Here is a 19,724-nt window from a genome sequence, read left to right as displayed (position 1 = left end):
TCAGCCACAAGGTTTAGTTTGATGTTAGTACTGTACAAAGTAAGAATTGGTGGACTTCGATACTGTTTTTGTAATGGAAGTGAATGATGTAAAAATCCCTGTAAATACGTACGAGCAGAGAAGATATTTTCTGCTGCTTTGTTTCCCCTCTTCTTTGATTGGATATTTGCTGTATCTGTTTAAAAAAAAAAAAAAAAAAAAAAAGAAACTACAAAAATACTCCTGAGCTACTGTATAGTATTGAGATTTTTTCTAAAAGGTACAGTATGGTGTGCAGTAAGTCACAAGCACCAATGCGCCTTTTTCTGTGTATTTTTTGACAAGGTTTTAGTGAGGGAGGGGGGCGGGGGGGTTATTGCAACAAATCACACACCTGAACAATCTCAGAACTGCATGAAATGGAGCTGAGTCAGAGGTTGATTAGGGGTGTGACGTGAATGAGTTTAAATTTGGTCATTTAGCTTTTTATCAAGAGGACTGAAGACATAATAATCACATGCTCACTATTTTTCTCAAAGGTTGGGCTTGCTGGGTGTGGGGAGGGAACGTATCAGAACCAGGTGGCAATATATCTTGAGACTTATTTTATAAGAAAAAAACAAGGAAAACTGTCTTTTATATATAGATATATTATTTAATTTTATTTTTTGGAAATAAAACTTGAAGCTACAGGAATTATTAGATAAAACATGTTTTGTTTTGTATTAAAGATGTTATGGTGATGCAAAAAGACACTGCAGACAGTCAGTTTGCCCTGGGGAGGCTATGGAGTATATTATACCATCCTTTTGAAGAAATGTTTCATGTACATGAATATAGTTGTAAACATACTGAATCACTGTACAATCACTGATGGCAACTGAACAAACAGTTTTGTTTTTATCATTTCTCCTAAAAAGAGACTGGAAAATAAGACTATTTAAATATTTGTTTAGTATTCAAATGGAATCGTTGACCACTTTTTCGTTCTTCTTGTTAACAATTTTGGTGCTTGCTGAGGGAAAGCAAAAATAACTGTTGCTCCATTTTCATTAGTTTTTTTTTTTTTTTTTTTTTTTAAGTTATTTTGGTGGTCTGATTGTTTTTTGCCAATAAATTAATTGTACAATAAAGTATGTTTGTACCGCTGGAAAACTATTTGATTATTGTCTTTTTCAGTTTTACATAATATATTCTGCAGATGAGTAAGGTGCATTTGAACATGGCTTAGTGGTTTTTGTAGATGCACAAAAAGTCTCTTTTACTCATCTAAATTCTGAAATAGGTCTGAAGTGGTTACATGTGATTGAGTGGTTGGTTGCTATTGTTGCAGATATAATGGAAATGAAACAGCCTGAAAAATACAGTATTAGGGCTACAATGTGAATACAGGTAAATAAGGAACTGTATAAAATTAGGTTTAATCTTGTATGTGTGTATATGTGTGTGTGTGTGTGTATATATATATATATATATATACACACACACATCTTTATGTTCTTGGGATTAACTTTGAAAAATCTTCAACTGGCAGACTGAGGCTGTGGTTCACATGTTTAGAAAGAGGACAGGAAGGTGAGCTGCAGTCACTGGGGACCAAATATTTATCCTGTTAAGGTTACTAGATGAGTAATGAGTAATTCAGTTTACATAATGTATTTTGTGAGGAGTGTGCACAGTTTGGGGACCTTCTCTGGCTCTTTGCAGATGATGTGGTTCTGTTGGTTTCACTGGTGAGGTTTGCAGTTGAGTGTAAAGCAGCTGTGATGACAGTATAAGGTCACTGAAAACAGTAGATGGTCCCTGCCACTTCTGGAGTGAGTCACTGCCCCAACTGAAGCAGTTCCAGTTTCTCGGGTCTTGCTGACACATGATGATAAAATGCAATGTGAGATTGGCTGGTGGGTTAGTGGGGAGTCAGCAGTAATGGAGTTGTACCAGACTGGCGGCAAATGGGGAAGCTTTTGATTTACCAGTTGATCTATGTTCCAACTACCACCTGCCACCTACCACCCGAAAGAGTGAGACTGCATACAAGTGGTTGAAATCAGATTCCTCCTCAGGGTCGCAGGGCTGAGCCCGAGCCAGAGTAAGAAGCTCAGGTATCCGGAGGGAACGCTGCATCTGATAAGGATGTTGGAGTCTTCCACTGGAGGTTTTCCAGACTCTTCAGACTGGTGGGAGACGCTGAGGTTGTCCCACCACATACAGTAGACTATAGACATCATCTGGCCTGACAATGCCTTGCTATCCATCAGGAGGAGCTGGAAAATGTTGCAGGGGACACAGGCTCCTGGACACCTTTGTGTAACTTGTTGCCACCCTTTCCCGACTCTGAATAAGAGAAAAAAATGGATGGATGGATACATTTAAAAAAATCTTTAACCTTGCCAGTGAAGGCTGACATATAAACCTTGGATGATTAAAACATTAGACACTCCTCACTCTTCTCCCAAAAAAGTCCAACTACCATCATGTTTTACTTCAGCAAAAAGAAAGAAAAAAAAAAATTCACAGCACACTGAGCACACAGATTTGTTTTACCTTGGCTTTAAAATGCTCACTGAAATCATTTGCACCTGAGGAACTGGAAATAAATCACCTCGGCTACTGTGAGTAAGCAAGACAAGTTCAATAAAAATTCTATTAAGCATGAGCAACATTTATTTGAGTATTGTCATAGAAATATTCTTACACAATGACACTCTGTAGATTGGATCAGCTAATGTGCGGGTTTACATCACAATGAAATGCACAACTCGGTGGTGGACGAAAGCATAAGCGACCACATTAGGCAACGTCAAATCCAGGGTGCCTGTTTTATCATGTCAGCATCAGCTCAGTGATTATCACAAACTGTATAAAAACTATTCAGTCTTCTGCGTGACAAATACACAGGTATCTTTAAAGAATAAATATACATTCAGATCAATGTAGAAAAATAAAGACTAAAAAATATGTCTCTCCCTACTGCTCCGTCTTTCTGGCATTTAAAGTCTCTCTTTATATTTCAAGTCTTAATAATCAGCAGAGGATCGTGCATTGGGTCTTTCAGAAAAACAAGCTGGGACTGTGATAGTGTGTGTGTGTGTGTGTGTGTGTGGGTGTGTGTGTGTGTGTAAAGGATCGAAGAGAACCATTAGCCCTAAAAGCTCCACAGACAAAACAACAACAAAATTATGCAACATCAGGCACTTCCATTCCCTGGCATCACGAGACACTGACCCATCAGTCTCACTGTGGGATAAACAACTACGGGACCAATGGGAACCCACTGTGGGAGATTCCACAGACCTGACACATCACAGCAACTCCTGTGTCCACTGGGCAGGCAACCAGCCAGGTTATACTGATACACTGGGCTCAGAGCTGGGCTTTATTTTGTGCACTTCATGACATTAGTCTTTTCACTTACAGTAACAGCTACATGAAATCAGTCTGTAAAGTTGTAGGGAATATTTAAATGTATGGGATGATTATCCATCTAAACATCCTTCTATCATCTAAACCTGCTTATTCCTAACTAGGGTCATGGGGATCTGCTGGAGCCTATTATCTCAATGATTATTTACTTATTTAGTTTCAGACAACATGCTGGGTCACCCTGTGTTAAAGACCATATTGCTCAGTTTCTCCATTACCTGCGAATTACAACATCAAGACTATTAGATTTTGATGCCATAATTTAAGATGTGCAATCTGTCCCACTTGCCCACCCCACAGTCAATGGCAAGTGGAGTTTGCCAAAGAACACCCAATTGCAACTGTATTTCTACAATATTATCTCCATTAGCTCATAGCTGTAAAGAGTATTCTACCTAAATCTTTACGTTTGTGGTCAACTAAGTAAATACTGTATATTCTTAAAAGGTCAGCCTTTTTGGTGATTATTATAAGGAAGCTGTCATTCTGATAAACTACGTGTGATGTGTAGTTTAACAGGTTAACGAGTATTCGGTGTATTATCTTGGTTTATAGTTGAGTGATGTCTAGTGATTGTCTAAACGAGGTTATACCACCTTCAAATATATTCAATACAAGGGTAAACATAGAATCTTTGCATGTTTTTGGGTATGAAAAAGATCAATTCAAAAGCTATTGAATATTGGCACAAACTATCAGGTACAGTGAACTTTAGAATTACATGTTAACATTTATATTCCACTTAAAACTTAGTCAAACCCTCCAAAGAGGCTCCTGAAGAACACACAAAACCTAACCCAAAAGTAAATCCAGTGCAGTTTCATAATACATTCTGTCATCAAGTCCTGTCAAAAAGACTCGGTCGTCGTTCTGAGATGAAGCGCTAACTGGACAGAGAAAACTACAGTCTGATTTTACACTGATAGAACTGTACGGGAGGAGAAAGGCATGCAGGCGCATCAAATCATCTGTCAGAAGATTTGGAAACGCATACAAGACTAAGCCACATGTGTAACAGTGGTAACAGTCTATGTGTTTACAGGTTACAGGTACAGCACTACATGTCAGGATGGGACTGAACGCTACGCCCACCTCACTGTAGTTTGGAGTATGTACAATACGTTTGAGTCCAGCAGTGAATGGTTCGCTCAGTGTGGAAGAGAGACACAAACGGCGGCCATGTTTACATGCACAGAGGAGTCTTCCTCTTCGTTACAGGATTATTGATCGTACCTCATCAAATGTAAATATCATAACTCTGTGGTACTCTATACTCACATTCAGAGGTGTAAAGTACATTTAGTGCAACTCTATGGACCCTCTACTTTTTCCACTGCCTATTGTGTGGCTTTATATTTTCAAACCGCTACATTAGACTGATGACAACAGTTAAACTGAAGAATGTTTTGCCTGAACTTTATAAAAGCCAGATCATTACATTTGCTGAATCTAACGAGACGAACTACTAAGAGCCCATCTCACAAAATAAAAGTACATTAGCAAAAAAGAACATGAAAAGGCCCATTCTGTTAATTGACTGGGAAATCCAGGGTAAAAGACCACGAGTTCCAAACATGGACGTAAACACAGGGTTCAAATATAAAAAAAAAATGCTGTTTTTTAAAGACGGACATGTATTTGACATAGACTATTTGTAACATGGAGGTAATTTAACTATGTTTGTCTACAAAAAACTCTATAGGGTTACATTTAACGTAGAAGACCCATGACAAATAAAAAAAAAAAAAAAAAGGATCATTAAGTGCGCAATTTAACCAATACCATTCATCAAGTCAGAGATTTTTAAGTTTCAAAATCTACCTACCAAGTCCCATTTCCAGCTCTCCTGAGGCCTGCTGACCAGACCTGTTTCCTCAGTCCAAGATTGCACCTCCAAAATCTACCTAACACCTGCTTACACTTCCTGAGCCCCTGACTGCACCACAGTCATCTTGGGTCAGACATCTAGAATTACTGTTCCATGTTTTAGTATGGTGATGCACAGTATGACCTCTTCACTCCAAGCTTCTGTTGGATCTCTGCTATAATTAGCTAACTCACTCCTCTCTGTGAAAAATGTTGGTTGGGCTAATTAGAGACCACTGTTAGTGTCCATATTTTTGCATTTCCTGGGCAACCACCAGTTAGACGTAGTTAATGCCCCTTTAAGTCAACGCAACTCAAGTCCATCCGTCACATGTCAAAGGTGACACCTCTGCCTAAATATAAAATGAACTGGACTTCGGCTTAGATCCAGGTGACTCTGTGCATGTAAAAACTGACCTGAAGTAGTCGGGAAGGGGAAGAGCAGAGCAAGAGGTTGTGGAGAGGGATCACGTCAACTCTGGCCTTCAACCATCAGTCACACAAGGTGATTAAGCCACTGCCTTCAGCTCCCTCCCATTGTGCCCTCCCCACCAACCTTCTCCCACTTCATTGCCTTCAGACCTCCAGGCCCCAGTCTCTGAAGAAGCCTTTGGCCACTCTTGACTCTCGGAAAGTCACTGTGAGGGAGTTGAGGGTGACGTCTGTGACGGTCACCTCTCCCGGACCGATGATGGGTCTCCAGACAATGTCCAGCTTCTCTGACTCCACAACCTCATGTGGTTCAGTAGCTGAACTCCACTCGTCTGTCCTCTCCGGTCCTGACGGAGGCAGGAGCATGGAGGGGAAGGACAGAGTGAGAAAAGTGTAGAGTTGCAGTGAGGCAGCAAGTGCATCTAAGCCTATCATATGTGTACTGTTGACATTGGCTGCGCTGATAGATACTGCACACTGATAAAGGCAGATAGGATTTACTTGGCTGCAGGAACAGACAGCTCTAAGTGCCTTTGAGGTGATAGGGCGAGCAGAAATGCCACAGTATTCTGCAAAGACTTACTGTTAAAGTCAACTTAACTGAAGTGCTCAGGTTTTACTCCAGACTAACTTGTATTTATATTTGTATTTACATGCACAACACACATCCACTGACACACCTACCATCTAGGACGCCTCCGCTCTTCCCTTCCATCACCTCCTCGTCATCTTCTACATTGTCCTCCTCCTCCTCAGCCTCTTCTTCTCCTTGGCCTTCCCAGTCATCTTGATTTGGGCTTGGAGGGTTTGAGTCAAGGCACCTGAACTGTGGCCTCCTGGGTTTGCTTTTGTGATGTGCCATCTGTGGTCGGGGGTCCTGCACGCAGGGACTGTAGGGCACGTCCTCATCCTCAGGGAGCAGGGAGCGTGTCAGGGAGAGACGCAGGCGAGGAGGAGGTTCCTCTGGAGTCTTGTGAGCGCTGCGGAGATCCATGGTATAGACAGTGTTCTGGATCGAAAACGTAGAACATAGTCATCGCTGAGGTAATTGCGAGCAAACGTTCAAAGTGGTCAGAGAGAACACAGGCAAGGTGGTGCAGTACTGAGGGAAAACAAACTCAAGTCTGTAAGAACAATCACTGGACAGTTTCCAACAAGGGAAAGGAAAATGGAAAGAAAACTCCACAAATATGAATCACCGTGAAGTTATGTAATTTAGAGTAAACAATTTATTTTTATTGAACTCCAGACTTTACCTGCAGGAGGAGCCTTTTGGCTTTGGATCCTTTTTTTCTGTGACCCAGAGCTCGGTCTCTCAGCTCCCTAGACAAACCAATTACACTATTAATAGCATCAAGAAGTACAAATATTAAGTATCACGAGGCACCTTCTAAAATCTACAAATCTATGTTGTAATGTTTCCTGTGTCTGAATGGGTTTAACTGGATATATTTTTCACATGACATGAAAATGTATCTGAACCTGAACAAGATTAGGTGGATTGAAAAACCCACAGAAAGCTCCGCAGTTCCCTCCAGCTATGCAGTGTTTATCTTCTTTCAGCTCACTTTTTCTGATGTCATTTTTGGTGGCAGCAGGAAGCCATTGAGTGAAAAGGCTTTAAAAACCCACTGTACACTTGCTCCTTGCTCCTGTTTGGTCCTGCACCAAACAGCAAAGAGACAGGTAGCAAGTAGCTGCTGAAGACTGAATATTAGATTTACATACATCAGACGGACAAAAACATCACCCTGAATGATTTTATGTCCAACAGTGCAACTGTTATATTAATGTCCACAACTGTCCAACAGGAAGGCACACATCCCACTGGTACTGGCGTCTCTGCACTGGCTTCCCATCAGATTTGATTTTAAAAATTTAGCCTCGACTTTTAAAGCTCTTAATAGACAGGCCCCCCTAATATATTACAGATGTGTTATCTCCTTATTCTTATTCTTCTGGCCACGCTCTCCGGTCCTCGGGCCAAAACCTCCTCAGTGTCCCAAAAACATGTTTTCAAACTCAGGGGGGCCTGTCCCTGTCCCTGTCCATACGTCTGCCGGACTCTGTTGACTCTTTTAAAAAGCAACTGAAGACACTTTTATTTAGACAAGATTTTATTGGCTGGGTTTTTAGGTTTAATTGATTTATTACTGTTTTATCTTTGTTGTTTTAACTGTTCTTTCATTCTATATTGCTGTACTTTGTAAAGCACTCTGTGATTTTTACCTGTGAAAGGTGCTGTATAAGTAAAGTTTACTTACTTACCCTCTAGTGGCCATAATATACTACATGTAGGACTGTACTTGTTGTTCTTACCAAAATTCAGGCTGAAGCACAGGTCAAATCTTTTCAAATAAGCAACATCTTTAAAAGAAGACACCTAACATCACTTCCTCCAGAATAATGGCACCTTTAAAGGAAACCAACCAGCACCTGTTTGTTTATATGAACATCCTACAGTCTATTACACTTATATGACAGATGTGTAGCTGATCACAGTTGGAGATAATTTGGTATATCCTCCTAGTACAACCAATGCATTTACTTAGGAGTTTTGCCACATACCATCACAATCCAGGTGACGTGTTAGTGCTAGCTGGAAAGAGAAAAGGGTCCTGGATCCTATTTTTGGCCCGATGTCATTATGCTTAATGTAATATAAGAAAAACACTGATTCAGTCTGCACATTCCTTCTCCAATATGTTTTTTTTTTTCTGGACTCAGTAACACTTTTTATCAGGCGAGGATTAAATGTTGAGTGGAAACTTACTTCTCTTCATAGGCCTGAACCAAACGTCGGTCCAGAATGTGTTCCTCCGGTTCCCATGTGCTGTATCTGTAATAGGTTCCAAACATTTATATAAAAGCCTTCTTTATTTTTGCTGCCAATCACCTTCATTCGTTATTACAATTAGTCAGCTAATCAAATCAGTCTGTCAGATAGTGATTTTACATTTTTAAAAGGATTTTAAAACAGTTACTATGTGTTGGCTGAAAAAGGGCTCACACAAAGGGCTCCATCTTCTTCGGTTCCACTCAAACAGTAACTATGTAATGAGCAAACAGGCAAAGTCGATAGTATCATCTACAGAAACGTCAACCAGTCATTACTTTTCTCTGCATATGCCATGCTATGTTATCTTTGTTAAACAGCATATATTTTAATGGGTTTAGTTTTTTATATGACCCTGGTGCTTTTTGTGCTCACGTTTGATGATGAAAGATTCAAATAACCCATTCATCTCTCTAATTAAGTTTACATACTTACTTTGGAGGCCATCCTTTCCACTTCAAAAGATATTCCACGTTCCCCTTTAGAGATATAAAGTTTAAGAGTAGCATTAGTCAACAAAGTAATTTCAGAAACTAAATCCCAGAACATACCGTGGCCTGTACCACACACATTAAATTAAACATGGAAGGAATAACTTTCTTTATCAAATGTGACATCTCCATGTAAAACTACCTGAATACATTTTCATTTCAACCCTTAATGGATTTTACATTTATGGTGTGCAACACTTGAAAGTGACAGAATCAAACTGATGTATAGTACATTACATAACAACATCCATCCATTCATCATCTATACCCACTTATTCCTAACCAGGGTCCCAGGGACCTGCTGGAGCCTATCCCAGCTCTCTCTGGGTGAAAGGCAGGGGTACACCCTGGACAGGTCACCAGTCCATCACAGGGCCACATAGAGACAAACAACCTCACACACTCACACTCACTCCTATGGGCAATTTAGAGTCACCAATCAACCTGACATACATGTTTTTGGACTGTGGGAGAAAACCAGAGTACCTGGAGAAAACCCACACAAGCACAGGGAGAACATGCAAACTCCACACAGAAAGGACCCTGCTGGGTTTTGAACTAGAAACCTTCTTATTCTGAGGCAACAGTGTTAACCACTCATCCACCATGATGCCCGCATAACATGTTAATGAAACATGGGTGACAGCACTTTGAGAGGCACTTCTCATCTAAAACACACTGAATGATGACCATACACCATCCACTTAAAGTTAGTCATCCTCTGTGACATCAGCCTCTAATAACTTCCACGCTCTCACATAACCTCAGCTGGTGAAGTCATTAGTTTTCATTGTGGTTTTTATTTTACTCACCCAGTTCCTCTGTTAAAATTAAGGGGACATGCATTTCCTGTGTAGTGCGTGAGAATTATAGCCTATATTAACAGCAAGTGCATATGTTTGCCCTCTTAACCGTAATAATAAATCAATCTAAATGCTCATCATAATATCCATACCCATTAACTATGTGTGGTGAGATATCACACTTTGCCTTTCACAGATACTTTTATTTTTTATTTAAGCATTCTCACTCTGGCCATAAGCTCTTGGTTGTCCTACACTTTAAAAAGTCATACGTTAAAGCGTCACTGTCTTGGGGTGGGTGGGGGTAAACAGTAGTTTCAGGGGGCCCCTGCGCTTTGTGGGCGCCATACTTTCTAGCTACGCACCTGCACATGTCAACACGATACGGCGTTGTAGACCCAAACCCAATTAGCCCACAGGCCCAGAGCGAAGGTGTTGTTAGATACCGTGTCCTGCTCCGGTATATTCAGTAAAAACCTGGCATGTTTAGCTGCAGCGCAGTGACAACACGCTCCACGTTACAATGGGGACGACCTCCTGTAACCCGCCCCCTGTACACAGCCTGCAATTAGATAACCAGATTAGTCGCGCAGTTCTGTTCATCTAATCTCCCGAGCTGTCATTAGCATTCAAAGTAGCATCCTCTCCTCCCACAACGTGTCTCTTCAATTACCGACACGTAAACACACTGATGATCCCGTTACCTTTCTAACTCTTTTCTTCACGATTGATTCCACAGCAAACACTTGCTCTCCAATCGCTGACAGCTCCATCTCTGCGCACGCCGCCGTCCGTCCGCTGGCTTTTAACTGTCCAAGTAGCGTCCTTCCCCGCCACGAGCTGAGCTAACGTTACCGGCCGATGAGCAGCCGCTCCCCCCGGTCCCGTCCTCCTCCCGCTGTGCGCCTCCTGCTCACACTTTTAGGCTGCTTTATTGCGGAGCCACTTCCCCGTGCTGGATCTTTCTGTGCGTCCAGTGACTTTACAAAATCTGCGACACATCTGCACGCCGCTTCGCGCGCTGCCGGCGGCGCGCTCCCTTACGATGAGTCCGCGCGCGCCCCCAGCTTCTTCATCATCCATGCCCGTCATTCATTGAGCGCACGGATGGATGAGTATATGCACATCCTTCATCTTAGGAGGAAGAGCAGTGTAAGATACGCTGTTCGGTCCTGACAAGTGAGGGACTAGTGTTATCAGAGAAACAGGAGGCCACATGTAAATATTAATTTCGCAGAACAGCACATGAGACTGATTGGCGCTATTTGCGTGATCAACTACGTAATAAATGTTAATAACAAAGGATAAGACCAAGGGTTTCTAACCTAGGGCTGGGGACCCTTTGGAGGAGCACAAGATAAATCTGGGAGGTCTTGTCAAAGGGTAGAAAAGAAGATAATCCAAGCTGGAAGAGAGAAAGACACTTGTGCCACTACAGGCTTTAATAGTTAGTTAAACTGTGAGACTTTCTGAAGGGAAATCCCTCTGCTAAGAATGCAAAACCATATATAGACCACAAGCAAACTGTGCCGAGCTTTTCATTGAATCTTCTCAGTTTTTTTGATTTGATAAGTAACTACCAGCCGCAGATGTCAAAGAAATGTCTTCGAGTCAGAAGTACAACATCTCCATCTGACATGTAGGGAAACTGTAGTAATATTAAAGAACTCAAACTGAAATCACACTACATCTACACTTCACTGAAGTTCAGCATTGAGTAAATGTACTTTCCACCAGACCAAATCATCCCCACACCTCCTGAGAGGAGAAACCCTCTGCTCTGTTACTCAACTATCACTTTCAAAGCAATTTAATACACCCACACTGTATCTTATACATAAAGTGCATTTTAGCATTTTATTTCTATGCAAAAAAAAAAATTAAAAAAAAAAAATACAGTGGCAATCAGGACTCCTTAAGTAGGAAGGGCTGAGTGGATTGTCATGGCAAAAAAAAAACAAAAAAAAACCCCAAAAAAGGAAATGTTGAATGAAACCGTGAGACACTTGTTACAACGTGTTTGGGTCCAGCTGAGGTTTATGATAAACTGGACAGCAGTTTCATTCCAAAAAAAAAAAAGACGTGCACCATTGAAAAATGTGATCTTTATAAAAATCTGACCATTTCAAACGATTGTAAATAACATAAAGTCCTTGGCTGCAAAGGTGAAAGCAGGTTTGTTATTCTTGTAGATTGGTGAGCATCAGCTGTTTCTCCTCTGAACTTATGCAAAGTTTGTACTTTGGACTAAATCTGCTGAACTATGGTCAAACTGTACAGCCCCTCTCAATCTCCATAGCAACAAGTATATTTTAATGTAAACAAGTTAAGGCCAATATTGCCATTAATAGACAATACACATGTAGTACAAAATTTCCTCTTAAGGTGACACATCTGAATGCTACAATCTCTAACAAAGGCCAATCTGACAATAAGCAACTATAACACATCTTTGGCTGGACTCACTAACCAGCCCGTCACCTTTGACTTAAATTAATCTCTACCCAGGCACACTGCGCTCCCTCCTTCCACTGCTGCTGAAACTTCCCTTTCACCGAAACAACTGCTGAACCGCCCCGTCCTCAGACCGAAACCAAACTGCTAACTGTTTAAGACTTGGTGGGGCAAACTGTGACATCATCCAGAACTGTTTTTGGCAGATTTGACAAGAAGAGGAGAAGGAGCAGCCCTGCATCAGCTGAGCTCCTTCGCTACAGGGGGCTGCTGTGGTGGTGACCCTTTGGACCAATATGAAGCCAAAGGAAGAAAGAACAAAATGAAGACGTGTCACTACGAGTGTTACTGTGGTTGTTTCAGCGCTGTGCCAAAAATGATTGTGATTCTAAGCAAGTGTGGGTGATATGGATAAATGAGCTCATATTTGTTTATATCGCCAAAGCAGAATCTAAATTTGGCATCCACCTACTTTCTTTTTACACATCAGCACATTACGTTTGCTCAGTTGCCATCAGACTGTAAATAATGAAGATGCTGGGAAGTAGAGCCGCAGCTATTTTCTTATTAAACAACCTAATTATAGTTTTATCTTCTTGTGATGATAATGATTTGATCAAAAAAATGGTCAGAAACTTGTAAAAAAAAAAAAAAAATTCCCAGCTGTCAAAGCTTCCCCAAAATAAAATAAAATGTTTTGTCTGACAGGCCTGAACCCACAGATATTCAGTTTTCTATCATATACTAATGACTAACAAAGCCAGACCAAACTCACAATTAAACTGAAAAATTTCCTGTCGCTCAACAAATGAATTAATCCACTAATGATCTTTCTACTTAATCATCTGCATGTCTGTATTTCCATGACAACTGAGCCAACTTAATTTTCTGACGTGGTCAAAAGCTCTAGAAAAGTAGACCTTAAGTAGTTAAGAAATTAATGGTCATGCTATAACTGCATATGAAAATACAAAGTGACCAATTTACATCATTTTAAATTGTGTGAAGGATTTCAATAAGTTTGATTTTGACACTAATTAAGGCGGCAGAGTTCTTCACCACCATAACCTTAAGATTACTACTACAGTATATTTCTACTGAAGGATTATAATTGTTAGCATTGCATTATCTTTAATGACAAGCTGACTCCATTACCTAATAGTAACTTCTTGAAATGTGAACAATTAAATAAACTGAATGAATGACGCTGTTACTTGCTCCTAGGAAGGAAACTGAGGCAAACATCCAGCAGAGGGAGTGTTTGGCCTAGGTGTTGCATTGCTTTGTTGCCATATAAAACTGTTGTGCCAGCACAGCCTCTGTACAATATAGGCTCAGTCTGTGCCAGAAGTGTTTGGCGAGTGGATGAAATACAAAGTTGGCAACGTGACAAATCACTGACTTTGACCTGTGACATGAAAACGGTACAGAGAGGATGAGTGACATTGAGCGGGGGAGGGCACACTTTGGTGACAGTGAAAGAAGGAGAATACGGACAGAGAGAGATTCACGATTTGAAGGGAGAGACAGAAACACGAAGACACATCATTATGACTGAAGAAGGGAGGATCGTGGACAGAGACTGGCAGAAAAACACAGCATTTTTTCATAAAGCCTGAACTCCTAACGATTTCGGAAACTTCAACAGTAAAAAGGAAAAAAACAACAGATCAAAACTGACACTGAAAAATAGTCCATATATATAGATATAGATATATAGAAAACACAAAGGTAGCTGAAACAGATAATACAGTCTGAACTGTGATTAGTAAAGGACTGTGATTCTTTGATTCTCCCTGTAAAGTGTTTGCTTCCTTCACTGCTTTGCATCAAATCAGATAATAGTCCAGCAACTGCTGTGTAAACAAAACCCAAAAAGTGGGGAAAAAATACATCTGCGAGTGCCCATCCATGTGATTGGCTGTGCATGACTTTACTTCCTCTCCGGTGCTTTCTGTGATTGGCCCACTGGCCCAGCTGAAGCTGTGATTGGCCAGTCAAACCCTCAACTATCAGAACGCCACGTCTGGCGTGCGTCCACTTCCTCTGAGACAACCAATAGGAGTTCACAGTTTTTCCCTCGTAGCTGCTGGCGGAGAAACTTCCTGGTTTTATTCAAAAGAAAAGAAAACAGGTCATGGCAATGAAAACACAAATTTGATTTGAAAAGGCAATGAAAGACAATATACATCTACAATAATTAGACCTGCTGAAATAACTAATAATTTTGGGCCATTGATGGGGCAGTAGAATAAACTGTGAACACATCTTTATCATTTTATCAGAATATACTATCATCCATCCATCCATCTTCTGTACCCGCTTTTTCTTGAAAGCCAGGGTCACGGGGATCTGCTGGAGCCTATCCCAGCTCCCTCTCGGGTGAAAGGCAGGGGTACACCCTGGACAGGTCACCAGTCCATCACAGGGCCACATAGAGACACACAAAGACAGACAACCTCTCACACTCACACTCACTCCTATGGGCAATTTAGATTCACCAATCAACCTGCATATTTTTGGACTGTGGGAGGAAACCGGAGTAATATACTATCAGAAGTTGGTAAAAACTTGGCTGTTGTTATCAAACAACAAAATACCCAGCAGATAGATAGATAGCAATGTTAAGATTCACAGAGTCATGTTTCTAACATAACATAAGATACAATAAGATAAGATAAGAGGGAAATTTAGGTAAATTAAAAAAAAAAAAAAAAAAAAAAAGTCTGTACACTGGTCCAACATTAACTCTCCTTTTGGCTCTGTTTTTGGTCTCTACCAACTTCTGAGCAAAATACCTGGGTCCTAAACTGTTTTGCATATGTACTAAAAAAAACTACAGACATTTTTAATAAAAAGTGGATCATGAACGTGAACTTAACACTTCTTGTGGCTCCAAAACAAAACCCAGAAGTGAAACGATTCAAGGTTTTTACTTTGAAAGAGCTGCAGGAGTCACGTGATCACAGAGCGTTGTCACACTGCATTATACTAAGTAAATAAGTTGGTCATAAGCTCTGAATAAATATTACTTTGTACCAAACTGTTAAACAGACCAACATGATCAGACCTGCTGACAATAAGACACAACCCTAGTTTATTAACTGGATATACACTCTACATGGACACATCTATGAGCTGAACATTTATGACAACAAAACAGTACATCAGAAATATCAAAACATACACACATGTCCCATTACTCTCACCTGAGCTCATCGGGATTGCCGATGGGTTGCGGGCTTCGCAGCTTGGAGTCCAAGTTGTAGTAGACTCCTCCCACTTCTTTGACTCCTATCCAGTGCTGGCGTTTGAGCGGCAGTCGGAGAGGCCCCCAGCGCAGGTTGGACGGCACGTTGAGAATGAAACCCGTCACATTGGACAACTCAATGCTGCCCACATCCCTGGACGAAGAAAGACAACGTTTACTTTTTGTAGACTTCCCTTTCATAGAGTTTAGGAATCAGCCAATGTATGATACGTTGCCAGGGTAGCAGTCACAGTGGAAGGAGTTCTGCAATACACACTATATTGCAAAAAAACTGTCAAGAATTAAGAAAACTAGTTAAAGAGGTCAAATGGGTCTTCAAAAAGCAGGAACTTACTGGAAAGTGCATTTCATTTTGATAGTTAACTGTGATGAAACAACATGTTCTTAAACTGCACACAACCTGTTTAATGGACACTGTTCTGATGGATGGAATAAAAAGTGTGCACAGCAACATGTACAAACTTTCCATCCATCAAGTGTCAAACAGCCACACAAGGCTGAACTTTGAGTACTTAAACTTCAGTATTACAATGTCTGCTTTAAGACTGAAGAGTCAGATAACATCTTACTACACTACTCCCAGAACAGTGATAACAGAACAGAATGTACTGTGCCATACAGTACGCTGCCATTACTTGTCTCTTCCTCAGTTGTTTCGGCTGTGAATAAAAACTGTTTCCTTTCCAGCCTTTCTAATCTGGGATGTGAGAGTTGTTGGAAATTTAAAAACAGGATCAAATTTTATAGTTATATGGAATTTACACAGACTACACCTTTCTAGGTAATCTAGAGCGTGCAGTTACATCTCAAACTCCAGTCCTTGAGGGCCACTGTGCTGCTTGTTTTCCAACCATCCCTGCCATACCCACTGCTGATTACCTGGATCAGGTGTTCATCCAATCAGAAGCTTCAAGGGCAGGGATAGTTGGAAAACAAGCAGGACAATGGCCCTCGAGGACTGGAGTTTGAGACCCCTTCTAAGTGACCAACCTATCTATCAGCAGAGTACCATTGCTGTTGTTGTTACTAGATCAACAGAAGCTTTTAAGAGTAGTTTTGTTCCTGTTTTGGTCAAGACAGAGAAACAGGAATATGGATTTTCTGATAACTTTCATGTTACACTGATAAAAACAAGTCTGTGGCTGCTGTTGCTGTCAACAGCCCTGTATGAGTGATAATGAGAAGGAATGCTGATAAATCTGTCTCTTAGACATTGATAGAGCTGCTGATTAATCAAAGTGCTCACTCAGGACCCTGTGATTAGGTTGCTGAGGTGCAGAGGGCGACAATGGGAGGCTCTTCACAACATTTACCATATAGTTATATTCAAGGATATTCCTGTACTATGGGGTTTCATACTTCAGACTGACTTTTTTCTGTTTCCATGAATACTCATGAAAGAAAGTAAAAAGAAAAAAGTGGGATGAGGACAATTTTTTTTTTTGCTCTGCCTGGACTTCACATTGATCATTTGGGGCCATTAACTAGGACAGATGTCAAAATATATAGTGCAACTAGGACATAAGCAGTTAATGATAAACTCCATCACAAACACTTGATGTGATCAAGAATGAAGACAAATAACCATTTTCATAACTAGGATTACATACCTTCTTTTATCCCACCAAACTGCCTCAAACCCTCGGGTCTGCAGGGCTGCCATAATGACATTTACATCATAGTTCCCATTTCCCAGCATACTTTTCTTGTGAGGTGTCACCAGAGTGCTGGGAGAAAGCCTGCAACAAGTTGACACGAGAGATTAGCAGATTTTTCACAGCATAACATGTACACATGTTAAATATTAGTATAGCCTGTGCAGCAGCTCACCTCTGGTATATCTCTTGCAAGGTGTCCCGACTGAAGGCTGTCCCATCCTGGAAGACGTTGTTGAGCGCGTGCAGGGCGCACAGCTCCCTCCGCTGCTTCTCATGATAAATAGCTGGAGGCATCACAGAAGAATGGGGAGGCGCTGGAGAGGTGAGGGAGGAAGAGGAGGATGAGAGATCCTGCTGCTGCTGCGAATCACTGGGATCCCTGCACCTCCTCTCCTCCACCCCTGCTGCCACCTGCCCTCCTACTCCACCTTTCAGCTTGCTGACCTTCCAGGGCATGCAGCCCAGCTCCTGCAGGCCGCCACGCCCCTTCCCCTTCCACTCAACGGCTGGATACGGAGCACTTCCCATCCCCGGACGATCCCCTGCGCCACCGCCGCCGCCGCCACCTCCTCCAGCTCCACCACTACCTCCACAACTACTACCTTCAGGATGCTACATTGGCATCATGACAACTATTGCCATAGCAACCTCTCAGCCGCTTGGAAGAGAGGAGCTTTGTGTGCGGTTGAGAAGGAGGTGGGAGTTGCAAGGTAAATAAGACCTGCAGTGTTTAACAGAGCAACACCTGCTCTCTCTGAAGGACAAACGTGAAGAAAGGTCACCGGGAGGGAGCGGGTAAAAAAAAAAAAAAAACTGGAACTCAACTCTAGACGGGATTGCCCACAAAAACACAAAACCAAATAAAATCTTGATGCTCCCAAATGAAAGACTACTCCACCACCAACACCACAGTGGTGCTGTGATTCAAACTGCCGCTGATTGCTCTCTGTGGGCTTCCACTTCCTACATCATCTCATTGTTTGTGTGTGCTGACAGCTCTTCCCATCCATTCACCAAGCCTGTAGCTTTGCAGTTCTTTCCATCGCCAGACTGCCGAGCATGAAGTGTGAGGGGTTTGATGCCGAGCGGAGGAGGATGTCTGATACACACCTGAAAGAAAGGCAGAGAGAAAGAATCATGATCTACTTTTGTTGACTTCTGGCTCAGGCATTTGAACAGGTTACAGAGTCACAAAGTGACAACTGGAAAACTGAACAGCACACAAAGACCCTAACTTTAAAGAAAGGCTTGATACTGGTGGTGACAGCTAGCTGAGACCATTATAATCTGCTGTGGGTCAGCAGAAGCCACAGTGAGGAGAAGGTAAACAGTGGATAGAGGAAGCAGATTGTTCAGTAAGCTAGCCAAAGCTGACGGCAGCGACACACACACACACACACACACACACACACACACTAGTCAGCTTTCAGTCCAGGAAAGAGCAGAACCGCAGCTTTTTGCTCAAACTAAACATGTGCAGATGCAGCGGGTCCGTGATGACAGCAGCAGATATGTAGCGTTAAGTCTCCAGGCTGCTCTACGTGACTCCCATGTCCACACCAAACACAGCCTCGGCGCCTGCTTCACGCCCTGTAACTTCGCTTTCCCTCGTCGACCACTTACCTGGCCGCTTCCTCCCGGTGCTACAAGAGCTGGGCTGTGGTGAAGCGGTGTAAAATCTCAATCTACTCTCCGCTGTTTACCTACAGGCTGCTCGCTCCTTTGTCTTCACCACTTTTTTTCCTGCTCTCTGTCTCTCTCCCCGTCCGTGCACACTTGGACATGCGCAGTAGCGTCTCCCTGGCTCCATGTTGCTGTCGTCGCCTGCGTCAGTAGACGGTCCATCCCCCGGGACTGCGAAACCTACATGTCCCACCTTCTCGCTCCTGTAACGGGGGACCTTTGAAGAAATAGGTCATGGCAACGCGGAGGTTTCGTAAGAGTAACTGTAAAAAAAAAGAAGATTTCTAGGCCACATACATGCTGTGATACTGGACAACTCAGGTGTCTGTGTTTTTATATTAACATGACTGATAACCCACAGAGGACTGCCTCAGCTCTGGTTTTTGATCCCCTAACTATAAAATGATTTGAACCACTCCCACTGCTCTCACCTTGGTGTACAGACTCAGCAGGTAGCTGTTTTCACCAAAAACACACAGACGAAACCTCAAACCATTGTCAGGTGGCCTGATAGTGTTACTGAGTACCCAAAGGTCACCCTCAGGTCAGAAACATGAGTCCAGATGAACACTAATGCTGCTTTGTGTCTGCTGGATGTGTATACATGGGCAATGGTTTGTTTACATCCACGTCATAACAGCTTTATACACTGACAATATATCTGTGTTTACTCTTCTTCCTCCATTTACATCTTGGGTTAAATGAGGCAGATATTGTATTTTCAATCAGTAAACTGCAAACAGTGAAGATAGTACTAGTGAAAATGTATGTTTTTAAAGACTTGAACATTAAAGACCTTAAACCCACTGCTAAGTTTTCCTGTATACT

General features: G+C 41.8%; 2 protein-coding genes across 6 annotated transcripts; both read right to left on the bottom strand.

Moving 5' to 3' along the window:
• Positions 1–716: 716 nt before the first annotated feature.
• On the bottom strand, positions 717–11,149 carry cbx7b (chromobox homolog 7b). 4 transcript variants are annotated; one of them, XR_003296201.2, is made up of 7 exons: positions 10,535–11,149; positions 8,972–9,015; positions 8,474–8,539; positions 6,957–7,023; positions 6,385–6,709; positions 5,686–6,047; positions 717–2,313 (listed from the first exon to the last, which is right to left on the bottom strand). XR_003296201.2 is itself a non-coding variant. In XM_026315852.2 (7 exons), the coding sequence occupies exons 1-6, from the start codon at positions 10,601–10,603 to the stop codon at positions 5,845–5,847; spliced, it is 774 nt and encodes a 257-aa protein (XP_026171637.1). In that variant the 5' UTR covers positions 10,604–11,149; the 3' UTR covers positions 717–2,313; positions 5,825–5,844. The 4 variants fall into 4 exon arrangements, 3 of the variants coding, with proteins under 3 accessions (XP_026171637.1, XP_026171638.1, XP_033181650.1); XM_026315852.2 differs by having other exon boundaries at positions 5,825–6,047; XM_026315853.1 differs by lacking the exon at positions 717–2,313 and adding an exon at positions 10,196–10,392 and having other exon boundaries at positions 2,647–6,047; positions 8,474–9,015.
• A 768-nt stretch (positions 11,150–11,917) lies between these two features.
• On the bottom strand, positions 11,918–19,601 carry josd1 (Josephin domain containing 1). 2 transcript variants are annotated; one of them, XM_026315850.1, is made up of 5 exons: positions 18,837–19,601; positions 17,386–18,323; positions 17,166–17,294; positions 15,494–15,688; positions 11,918–14,389 (listed from the first exon to the last, which is right to left on the bottom strand). In XM_026315850.1, the coding sequence occupies exons 2-5, from the start codon at positions 17,739–17,741 to the stop codon at positions 14,290–14,292; spliced, it is 780 nt and encodes a 259-aa protein (XP_026171635.1). In that variant the 5' UTR covers positions 17,742–18,323; positions 18,837–19,601; the 3' UTR covers positions 11,918–14,289. The 2 variants fall into 2 exon arrangements, with proteins under 2 accessions (XP_026171635.1, XP_026171636.1); XM_026315851.1 differs by having other exon boundaries at positions 18,917–19,601.
• Positions 19,602–19,724: the final 123 nt, after the last annotated feature.

The sequence above is a fragment of the Mastacembelus armatus genome, chromosome 19, assembly GCF_900324485.2.
Source record: "Mastacembelus armatus chromosome 19, fMasArm1.2, whole genome shotgun sequence".
Classification (NCBI taxonomy): Eukaryota; Metazoa; Chordata; class Actinopteri; order Synbranchiformes; family Mastacembelidae; genus Mastacembelus; species Mastacembelus armatus.
The sequence above is the reverse complement of the archived record's forward strand: the minus strand, read 5'-3'. Positions and strand labels throughout refer to the sequence as shown.

What these genes read in the sequence shown, in the direction of transcription:
- cbx7b (XM_026315852.2), bottom strand. Translation starts at nt 10,603, where the DNA reads ATGGAGCTGTCAGCGATTGGAGAGCAAGTGTTTGCTGTGGAATCAATC. An exon ending in TGAAGAAAAGAGTTAGAAAG is followed by an intron (nt 9,016 to 10,534) that starts GTAACGGGATCA and finishes ATATCTCTAAAG; the next exon opens with GGGAACGTGGAATATCTTTT. An exon ending in GTTCAGGCCTATGAAGAGAA is followed by an intron (nt 7,024 to 8,473) that starts GTAAGTTTCCAC and finishes TGGTTTGTCTAG; the next exon opens with GGAGCTGAGAGACCGAGCTC.
- josd1 (XM_026315850.1), bottom strand. Translation starts at nt 17,741, where the DNA reads ATGGGAAGTGCTCCGTATCCAGCCGTTGAGTGGAAGGGGAAGGGGCGT. An exon ending in TTGCAAGAGATATACCAGAG is followed by an intron (nt 17,295 to 17,385) that starts GTGAGCTGCTGC and finishes AACTTGTTGCAG; the next exon opens with GCTTTCTCCCAGCACTCTGG. An exon ending in GGCAATCCCGATGAGCTCAG is followed by an intron (nt 14,390 to 15,493) that starts GTGAGAGTAATG and finishes GAATAAAACCAG; the next exon opens with GAAGTTTCTCCGCCAGCAGC.